We start from the raw sequence: 10,832 nt of genomic DNA, 5'->3' as shown, positions 1-10,832 counted from the left end.
AAAATAAAAGAAGAAAAAGACACCAAAGAAGAAATAAAACTGATCGTTTTCCGGATACATATGTCTATTATTTGTCGGGGGTTTGAAGTGGAAACCTTTGGTCAGTATGCTGCTGGTTTTGTCTGAGGAACATAAAGAACATCTGTCGTTCCTGCCGCAGGTTGACGCCGCAGGTTAGTAACTAGCGTGAGGGAGGATAGGAGGTGCAGAGGATCAGGGCTGCATACTACTAAGCTCGTTCTGCATACCCAGGATATCCTTCTGTTATCTAGATACACTTATCCTGACATTCACGTTTAGGATAAATGGTCACACGAAGTTGGTTACCAGCTCGCTGAGTTAACCCAGGGTTTTCCCTGCGCGTTTATATGAAAGGCGTGTTGTTGGCAGCATCGGGGTGGTCATATGACTCTTCTACCACAGAAAATGATCCCTACGAGTTCCACCTGGTTCAGGTTCACTGGCATCGGCAGATTCATGTTCACCGAATGGTCGTCTCTGTCTGCCAGTGTCTCATCATGCAGTTAAACAACATTAAAGACCTCAGCAAAAAGGTCTCCATTTCCAGCTGGTGCAAATGGTAAACACTGAGCAGCAGATCAGTCAGAAGCAGGCCATAAGTTTAAGGAACCGGGCTGAAATAATCTCAGTAATAATAATCTCAGTGCCATAAACCCATTTATTGAATAAACGTATAATAAAATATTACACTTACCCAGCAGTGGCTATGTTTGCATATTCTCCATAACACTGGGATTAATTATTTAAAGATGATATGCTTTTCACAATAACCATCTACTGTCTGTGACCAGTAAACCTGGGTGGGTTTCCTGAATATGTTTGCATCTTGAGAGGATGATATTCAGTCTTTTGAGCAAGGGAACTATATTACTAAGGTGCACAGCTACCTGTCCAAATGATAAGTTTCATTAAATCTATTTCTTTCTAATGCAAATTGGCCAAATCCTCATCAAAGCAACAGGTTTGCTTATAAAGTCAAATGAAGTTATCTCAGTGTCCATCGCTCCCTCCTTTTAAATCCCATTTGCCATTTATCCCAGGTCAGTCACTGTGAGGGTAAACACAAGCTGCAGTAGGTCTGTGCTGGGGAAATGAGCTACATTTGTTATTTTGTGCAGAATATTACAGTGACATTATGGTATATTGCGGGTTTCCTGAATTAGCAGCAGCTGTTGACAGCTGACTGCTGAACGGGATGTGTGCAGGGAAACTCGAGGGACCGTCGAGCTGGTCGTTGGTGTCGTGAGGAAAATGTGGGCTTGTTTTTTATTTTACAAAAAGACAGATGTACCTGGAACACCACCTAATCAAGAGATGATACTAAATGGTTGTGAAAATATCTAAAGAACATAAAAATATACAAGTAAAAGGCAAGGAGAGTGGAAATCTCTTCAGTTTGCTGCAGATCAAAGTAACATTAACCTGACTGATTGAACAGGTATCTGTAATGTATGTTCCGTGTGTCCAGGAATGTGAGACTCAGCAGGAGATTAGAATCAAGTAAAACTAAATTTATGCATTTTTTCAAATCACAGAAATAATATCCAAACATTCCTGTGACAATGCAAAGCACAGTTTGTACTTTAGTGGTTTTAGTAAGGTACAGCAACTTGCACTTATACCATGTATTCCCCCCAGGAGAGAAGCTGTATTACACTTGTCTATGTGTCTACATCAATTTAATAAAATGTTATAAATTTGTTGTAAAGTGGTTTGCAAACAGAAAGCGAACAGAAAAAAAAATTGAGCAACAAAAAATTTGATTTTTTTTTTTAAATATTTGCTCATCAGTGATACACAAAGACATTACACAGTGTAAAAAAAACACTTGAGACCTTCCTACTGTCTGCACACAGGGGTCTGAGGGATATTCCAAGAATGGTGATGCTATTTCCTGGAGAACTGATTGGTCAAAGGGCAGTGATTTCATATTTGTTGATCTGTGTTCTGCGAACTTAACCTGCTTCAGAGCAGGTTAAGTTCGCAGAATAGTCTAGTATCTAGTATAGTCTAGTATACTAGTGTGTCTAGTATCTCTGTCTGCATGGGTACTCTCCAGGTACACCAGCCAAGTCCAAAGTTTCCCTGTGACAGACTGCTTGTCTGTTACTCTGTGTTAGTCTTGTGATGTGTGTGACCTGTCTCTTGCTCCCTCGTGGCCCTGAGTTGGATAAGTGGAAGAGAATGAATGCATGGAATCTTAACAGAGTAAACCTCAGCGGCCGAATGGAACTAAGAACATTTAAGTTCTGTAATTAAATACAAATTGTGTCTACGTGGAGTATCTCCATTTGATTCAGTCTAACACTTTTTTACTTCAGTAAATCATAAAGCAAACGTTGTGCTGTTTATCACACTACAGCAATCTGAGAACTTTAGGATTACACTTTTATGTCCAATGAAAGCCGGCATACAGGCTTTAAATGATCTTCTTCCTCGTTTCCTCTGGAATTTGGGGGATTTTACCTTTGTTAGCCTGAGTCCTGTGAGTCAATGCTATCGTTCTGAGAAGAATCAATTTAAATTATTGATGCCGAAACACAGTTGGCTATGAGTTATCTATATATCATTCGTGATAATGATGCATTTATGTTTTTTTAACTTCCTCAGTGGTGGGAGAGTTTGGACGCATAGCGCTGGAGTTTCTAAGAAGAGGAGCTAGTCCAAAGGTCTATGAGGGAGCAGCTAGTAAGACTCTTCATCTTTTAGTGCTTCTTTTCAAGCTTATGTGACTTCTGTGGCTCATTAGTGCATAGTATTTGTTTATCAGGTTTGTTTTACTGCAGCAATCTCACACTGCCTTTTCTGAAATTCATATTAAATTGTTACATTATTTAGTATACCTTTTTAAGTCAGTACAACAATCATGCTAATATTGTTTCAAATATTTAGTCTGCCTTTTAGTCCATTTAAGGATTCAAATCTAATGTAATGAGTTTGAGTGATGAGTTTCCCTATTCTTGGTTACATGAATAGGGAAACATTGCTGGTTTGGGTCCCTTCATTAGGAAATTGAAGGACAGATCATAGAGTCTTTAAGATGGTACAAGTTTGCTCTGGTGCTGGGATAATACAGTTGTAGTTTATGTGTTGTCTAACCAGTTTATTATAAGGTAATAAGAGTTTAATTTCATTACTGTGACTGCTAAATAGAACAGGACTTTGTTACAGCGTTGATACATAAAATAATTACTTGTGCACTGCCTCTTTTAACTAAGTTTATGATTCATGCCGTTATGGTTGCAGGGAAACTCTGTGTTCCTGTAGAAATGGTACAACATGGAGTGGAAGGCCTGATGTTCCTGATGACAGAGAGCTCCAAACACATGGTGAGGAATACTTACTCCTCACACCTTGGATCAGTGAACATAGATGAATGTGCTGTTTATCCCTGAATGCTGTGATTTGAATGCTCTTTTTTTTCCCCCATGACGTCCATGTCCCATATTTAGTGTGTCATTTTCTTGATTTCTGCCCTGCATCATCATGAAATACTTAAACACTAGAAATATTTCACCAGCTAAGACAAAAACTGTAAACAAATGTGAGCTCTTCCAAGAGTCACAGCTGTCTCTTTCTCTCTCTCTCTGTAGATATCTGAAGTGGATTTCCTTGATTCAGTGTTGGTTTTGGGCTTTAGCGAAGAGCTTAACCAGATGCTCTTACAGGTGGCTTTTAAACAGTTTTATTTAACTGACTTTGTTTAAACAATGTGTACTTGATTTAAATACTGTATAGTCTAAGTTTTAGTTTTGTTTGTTGAAGTTTTGTTTAAGCGGTACATTGTTTATCTAAGCAGTGTGTCTGTCAGGATGTTGACTGGATCACTTTTCTCTTTTGGTACAGCTCTACTTGCAGCACCACAGTCAGATTCGCAGCATCCTGAGTCATCTGCCGTCCAGTATGCCTGCCTACCACAACCTGGAATGGAGACTTGATGTCCAGGTGTATTGTTTCTAGATCATTTTATTGTTTGACTGTTGTGGTACATAAAGTGGGAAATACAGGATAGTACTTACGTGCAATTGTTGCATATCACACTCAACTCTGTAGTCTTTTTTTATTTGTATGTGTGTTTTTAATGTATTGGATGTTAAATGTTTCCTGAACTCATGGATTAAGACACTTTACTTAGCTTGAAGGATAAAATTATATTGAAGGGTATACAGGGTATACAGTTTCCCCTGGTCCTCACACTAATATTGTCCAGTCTGGTTTCCATCATCTGACCTTGTGATGTATGGTTTTATATCAGGTGATCATTATTAGGTGACACTGTAAGCTTGCAGGTGTGTAGTGATGTGCGGGTCGATATCGAAATATCGATTCCTCCGATACCAATAATTTATGTTCTAGAATCGATTCTCATATTAAAATATCGATATTTTAGTACTTTGGGGTAAATTGGTAGTTTTTCCATTAACAGTTACACAGTGGAAAGAAACTATCATTCGGATCGTCTAAATTGGAAGGAACTACTTCCTCTTACGTATTTCATAGTCATATGCCAAATACGGCTGCATAAATGTGTTACGGCCCCTGGCGTGCGCACTCACAACAATGGCTGGGCGTAAACGAAGTGACGTGTGAACGTATTTTACTTCCACAAACAGCCAAGACGCGGTTTGCGATACATGTGGCAGGACAGTGAGGTGTTGTGGCAGCACCGCTAACCTCGTCAAACACCTCAGAGTAAATCATATCACAGAATATGATGAGCTATGTTGAGGCGAACTGAAGAGGAGGAGAAGGACATGTGCTGCTAGGGCAAGACAGACGTCTCTCGCGGAGGCCTTTAGTGCTGCAGGCAGGCACCGTGTTCAATTAGCGCACAGCTTTAGGTTTTTTCATTTCTATATGATAATTCTGCATCATTCAGCAATAAGAACAAGTAGTCAGATGTCCTGTAAGCACTATGAAGCTCTATTATTATATTATTATTACAATTACATAATACAGTTATATATTGTATTATGAAATACAATGAAACACTAAGTTTTTGTACAGAGTATCGGTATCGGATCAGTATCGTCGATACCACCCTGAATTTTACTTGGTATCGGATCGAAAAGGAAATCAGTGGTATCACACATCACTGCAGGTGTGTAATGCAGAACAGAGATTTGCACTGTAATCTGAGCTACATAGACTGATTTCTGTCAGTAAGCAGTATTACTAATATTCAGTTTTCAACTATTTTCCCGCTCTTTGTCTGACTATCTTATTGTGTTTTTTCTGCTTTTTCTGTCAGTTGGCCAGACGTTCAGTCCGCCAGCAGTTGATTCCTATGCTTACAATGCGTGTCCACCTAACCAGAAGTGACGGCCACAGTGATTACAACTCCAGGATTCTCCAGACAGATCCCAGCACCCTTCTGCACCTCATCTCCACACTGGAGGCTGCTCTGGCTGCCATGAAAACCAGTCATGCTCGTCGCATATTACGGAACATCAAATAATCCCTCTGTACAACGTGTGCCTTCTCTCACTTGCAGCCTTTATACCTGGGAAACATTAAGTAGTGTCTGTATTGTGCAGGGCAGAATGTCACCTTTCTTTGGACCTGGATGTTAAGGCTATATTTTTTTACTGGCAGTGTTTTTTTTATGCCAAGTTGTGATGTATGGATTGTACAGAAAGTTACTACAGTGCTGGTGATACTGAATTAAAGTGTAAGATACAGTTGAAACTTTATTTTTGTGGTTTGTGACGGCCCTGCTAAGGCAGACTGGAATATTATATAGAAGACTGTCATGACGCAAATGCAAATAGACAGCTCGCGCATTCAAAGAAAACTATGTGATGTGTTAATAAATTAAATTTTTTTATACTGCAGGGTTGTAATGGTTTAATAAGTATATCGATGATTTGCTAACCGCGTGATGGTACATAAATCATAGATAAAAGTCGGGAAATGTTCAACGTTTTTCTCCATCAAGTCTTGCTACCCGGGCCAGAACTTCAGGCTCTGGAAGTTCTAGAGCAGGGTCTAGACCGCTACCGAACAAATGGAACGGAAAAGGAAGTGACGTATTCCAGAATCACCTGACTGTCGGCCCTTCACAGGAAGAAGGCTGGCGTATTCAACATGGCTGCGGTCTTCTGACATAGGAGTTGTCTAAAGTAATGCTATAGCCCGGCTTTCTTGATAGTACACTTGACTCCGTTCATTGTGTTAAATAGTTTTGACTCTGCTTCGACATGGCCCAGTGTGTCCAGTCTGTACAGGAGTTCGTTCAGGACTCGTTTGTCCCGATGGTGGCCGTCTTGTGCAGTGAAGAAGCTGAGAGAGTGACTCGCAAAAACAACCTAAATTTTGCGGAGCTGCTGAGGCCTTTTTGCAGACTTACGTCTGAAGGTATGAACAACTATTCAAAACACACCCTCAGTCCCGTTTTCAGCTTCGTAGCTGGTAAAAATGAGGAAAAGTTGCTTAGGAAAATAATGAGGAAAGATGTTTTGCTGCTCGCGGGGCTACGACTGTCGTTAGCTCCTCGCTAGCAGACGCTTAGCAGTTTGGCTCGTGATTAAGCAGCTATGCCGATCGCCCTGCTTGTTGACATGCGAGTGCAAAGTGACCCGAGCTGGAAAAAATAGCATTTGGTCTTCTAGGACAGCGTTTCAGTCAGCAGCTGAACAGTTCTGTTGGTGGTGGTTTATTAGACTCAGCACATAGTAAACAAGCTAACAGACTTTACTTGGAGCACGCAGCAATTGTGTTAGTTGTCATGTTCAGTACAAGCGACGATGCAGCTAAATGTGTTTAAGCTAAAGCTACATATTAAGTTTTTTGATATACATTAACATTCTTACTAATGTATAAACGAAATCTACAGGATATATACATTTTGTTTGATTTTTACACTTGGGTAATGTAAAATCCGTGAAACTATACGATAGCAGTTTAAATTGTATAGCTGAGTAAATATTAAAGATATGCCTCATTGAGTTTTTCACAGTCAACAATCAGTTACGTGCCATTACCAGGTTTGCTGTGTCTCTCAGCACAGTCTCAAGGGCAGGAGGAGATTCCAGGAGACAGGCAATTATCAGGGGAAGTTTTCAGCAGCAAAACAGTGGAAGGGAGATTGATGGAAACGTATAAGGCTGTGTCTTTGATATACCTTAGTAATCATTGCTGTAGTAATAATTTTTGATAAATTTTCACATTGCACTACTCTGAAATTAGTGCTTCCAAATTAATACATGTCACACAAAAAAATATAAAGCAACACTTTTTAATCTAAATTATAACATCAGTTCAGGTAATCTTGTGGGATATCGCTCTTGTCAGTTAAGCAGCAGACGAGCTATTGATTTCAATTCAGTATTTATTTAGTGCTATTGCTATTTACCTGTTTGCTACGGTTGAGAGATTTTGCGCTGCATTCCATTTATGCATATTTCTTATAAAGGGGACACTTCTCCATCAGTGACATTTTTATGTATATTTTCTGATACTGTTTGAGTGCCATTCTGTGACTTACTCTTTTTTCCTTCTAGGTCACATCCGAGATCCCAGCAATCAACTGCAGGTTGTGAAAAACCTGCGTATCTGTGTCAACAATTTAGTGACAAGTCCAACAACAACATCTACGTCCCTGAGCCCTGCTCAGCGTCAGCTACTCAGTGATGTGGTGTCATCCTGCCAGCCCCAAGAAAGTGCTGTGACTAATGTGGTTATGGCAGGAGATTATGAGCTCAATTTCAGTGGTAAGGACTAATGCTTGATTGGAACGTGTTGATAAAATGTTAGCAATAGAAAAATATAATCATTATTATTATTATGGTAATCCACTATATTTGGCTGGATAGTCAGTTATGGACAATAAGTGATCAATTTCAAATTTTTGATATTTCTTATGAGCTTAGATGCAGTTTTGTGTGTGTAACTGTCCAGATCCATGATTAGAAATAACTGTACACCACAGATGTGTCTCAGAGCTCACTTCTCCTAGGTGTCGTTGATATGTTGACTTCACAGCTCAGTAATGAAAAAAGTACATCAAAGCATAACTGTACTCTATGCTTACTCTGTGCTTCAACCTACTAGATGACTGTGTTAAAGCTAGCACCCCCTGGTACAGTGTCTGGAGAGAAACACTGTTGGAAATCAAAACCTCCAAGTACAGCTCAGGTATCACTATCTGCTAGCCCATGCGTGGATCGCTATAGATCTATAAGATGTGTCACACCTGTTTTGGTCCTTACCTTCCAGTTCCCTGCAGTGTTAATTTTGACAGAACATTTTTACTTAATTCTAGTCATAGTCTATTAACTAAAATGTAATTTAGTTTTAGTTGTAATTTAGGCATCTACATTTTTGTAGTTTTAGTCTAGTTTTAGTTGACAAAAAACTGATTAAGTTAGACAAAATTTAAAGTATATGTTCTTGTTTTTACTAGTGACAGTCGCTCTAAATGATTTACAAAGATTATTATTTCCTTATTATTTCAAATGCGTGTTCATGTGTGTACTGTTTTTTTCTCCCAAGCTTTCACAATTGTTCACAAGAAATGGGAGGTAGCTGAAGTAAAAGAGTTGCGGAGCACCGCCTCGTACCGTTTGTCCAGGGCAGATTAAACTCGAGAATGAAAACTGATAACATGGGTACAAAAGAAAATCTCAGATGAGTTTTAATCTCAGTTACCTTGACCTCAGGGCCACCTGAGAAAGAAGTCACAGAGGATTTTTGAAATAACATAGGTGTGTCTGCTAGGAGACTGAGGGGTACCACTGGATGCAGCCAGTTATTTTATACATAAATTAAGAATGCCGGGATTATAAAACTGTATCAGTGACTAGTTATTTTAGACATTATGGCAGATTAAAAAAAAACTTACATGTACTACTTAATCACACTCATCACATAAGTGTAAAAGTAGGATTTGTGGTTAGTTAAATTTTCAGATGAGGAAGTGTAGACTTTTTTTTTCTAGATCAAACAGTGAGTGAATTAAGGATATTTTGGTCAAACGCATATTTCATGGCCTAATTTGAGTGAATTTGTAACCTGAGTAAGTATAATTCTTGTTATTTACATTTGAGTCCTGTGTAAATGATCTTTTAATGTATGTCAGCTATGAAGTTCTAATAATTAGGACTGAAATATCACCTCACATGATGGTTTTACTGGTACATGTGGTAAAGGAATGTCATGTTCCACATTGGAGTTGTGTGATTAATCCACTGTTAATCCGGTGCTCTTTATGTGCATCATCAAAACACCAGATGAAGGAATAAATTGTTCCAGCGATTCTTAAGTCTTAAGGCCAAGACTCACTGAAGCTGCTGTGTTGACAAGACATTTTATCTTTAGTTTATCGTCCATATTTTTCAAAGAAAAACATTCAAAAGTGGTTATCTTTTAATCTACATGTAGTATTAGAAACTACCTCATTTTTCTGGCTTTTTTTAAGTCTTTTGTCTATTTTGTCTTTTTTCTATTTCAAGTAACCACGCCCTGGTTTGAAGCCTACAGGGAGAACTTCCTGCAGTCAATGCCTGCCTCTGACCACGAGTTCCTCAATCATTACCTTGCTTGTATCCTTTTAACAGCACACAGATCTGACCAGTGGTCAACATTCTGTCGTCAGCTTTTTTTTTAAATAGAAGAGCTGACAAACTGGAATTTAGGATCTTTAAAAAAAAATTTCCTCCTTTGTATGCTTGTGCTTTCTGTTATCGTATTATTAATAGTAGTATCCTTATATGTAGTCTATTTATTGTTGTATCCTTCACATGGTTCTGGCAGGCCTGCTAGTGGTATCATCCACTGAGGCAGTCCCTGTGGAGCAGTTCCTCAAGCTTTCTCAGGAGCAGCACAGAATTCAGCACAGTGGAGAATACACTAATCCCAAGTGGTTTATTCCTAACACACTCAAGTACTATGTCTTGCTACATGACATGTGTGAAGGGGATGAACAAAGGTACTAAAAGAAACATACAGTTCCTTTAAAATTCATCGACCACATTTTGATCATCTTTCATAGTGAAACTACTCCAGAACTTACAATGTCAAATGTTTAAAAATAAGTCAACTATATGTAATAACTTTAAATAACTGTTGAATTCATTATGCTCTAGTAAGTGTAAGCTGTTTTGTTCTAAAGTAGTATTCTCCCTGTATCTCCAGGGCAGATGTGGTTTATGAGGATATGAAACAGAAGTATGGTTCTCAGGGCTGCTATCTGTTGAAAATGAACTCCCGCACCTTCTCAGCTAATGTGGATGAACAGATTCCAGATCCCTGGAGTCAATACTTGCACAAGAATAATCTTCATAACCAGGTAAACATTGCAAACTCCTCCACATGCACTGGCTGTTTTAAATATTCCTGCAACAACTAGTGCCGGTGGACACGATTCTGCAGAAGGAAAAGTTTGTCGATGGCAGGGAAAGTTTGTTGGGTAGACTACAAACCAAAAGAATACAGTAAAAGCACAGGTTTTATGTGTGTGTTTGTCAGTTCACCTTGAGGGGTAGTTGTGACTGAATTGTGGACAGCCCAGTCATTAATAGTACTTTGAACTGTTGCAGTTGCCTGATTGTTCAGTTTTGTTCTCTTTTACCAAAGATTTTACTTTAGTTCACATAGTGAACCTGTTTTTGCAGGATGTGTTTGATGATCCAGCGCCAACTGTGAACAGTGCTGCTGTAGAGACCATTATTAGCAGACCTGAAGTAGACGGCAATTATTCAGCTGAGAAAGGTGAGTTAATTTAATACTTCTTTTGTAAACTGACTTGGGGAGATCTTTGCTTCTCTGCTCTTCAGTTACAAATAATCTAAAGGTCACCATTTATTTTATTT

At 38.9% G+C, this 10,832-nt stretch overlaps 2 protein-coding genes across 3 annotated transcripts in view; both read left to right on the top strand.

The window, feature by feature from the left end:
- Nucleotides 1-5,709, top strand: commd2 (COMM domain containing 2). Its single transcript, XM_085387803.1, has 6 exons — nt 1-173; nt 2,632-2,709; nt 3,268-3,350; nt 3,615-3,689; nt 3,868-3,966; nt 5,273-5,709. The coding sequence occupies exons 1-6, from the start codon at nt 107-109 to the stop codon at nt 5,477-5,479; spliced, it is 609 nt and encodes a 202-aa protein (XP_085243929.1). The 5' UTR covers nt 1-106; the 3' UTR covers nt 5,480-5,709.
- A 356-nt stretch (nt 5,710-6,065) lies between these two features.
- trappc8 (trafficking protein particle complex subunit 8) overlaps nt 6,066-10,832 on the top strand; it is a 30,292-nt gene continuing 25,525 nt past the window's right edge. The window contains exons 1-7 of one of the 2 annotated variants that reach the window (XM_085387800.1): nt 6,066-6,378; nt 7,524-7,733; nt 8,074-8,157; nt 9,474-9,563; nt 9,775-9,949; nt 10,156-10,309; nt 10,635-10,731. In XM_085387800.1, coding sequence (XP_085243926.1) covers nt 6,222-6,378; nt 7,524-7,733; nt 8,074-8,157; nt 9,474-9,563; nt 9,775-9,949; nt 10,156-10,309; nt 10,635-10,731 — 967 coding nt within the window. In that variant the 5' untranslated portion in view covers nt 6,066-6,221. The remainder of the gene's footprint in view (nt 6,379-7,523; nt 7,734-8,073; nt 8,158-9,473; nt 9,564-9,774; nt 9,950-10,155; nt 10,310-10,634; nt 10,732-10,832) is intronic. The other variant, XM_085387799.1, reaches the window with a different exon arrangement.

The sequence above is a fragment of the Rhamphochromis longiceps genome, linkage group LG17 (assembly GCF_057381845.1).
Source record: "Rhamphochromis longiceps isolate RC_006_pf linkage group LG17, R_longiceps_female_GT1.1, whole genome shotgun sequence".
Classification (NCBI taxonomy): Eukaryota; Metazoa; Chordata; class Actinopteri; order Cichliformes; family Cichlidae; genus Rhamphochromis; species Rhamphochromis longiceps.
This window is presented reverse-complemented; position numbering and strand designations above follow the sequence as displayed.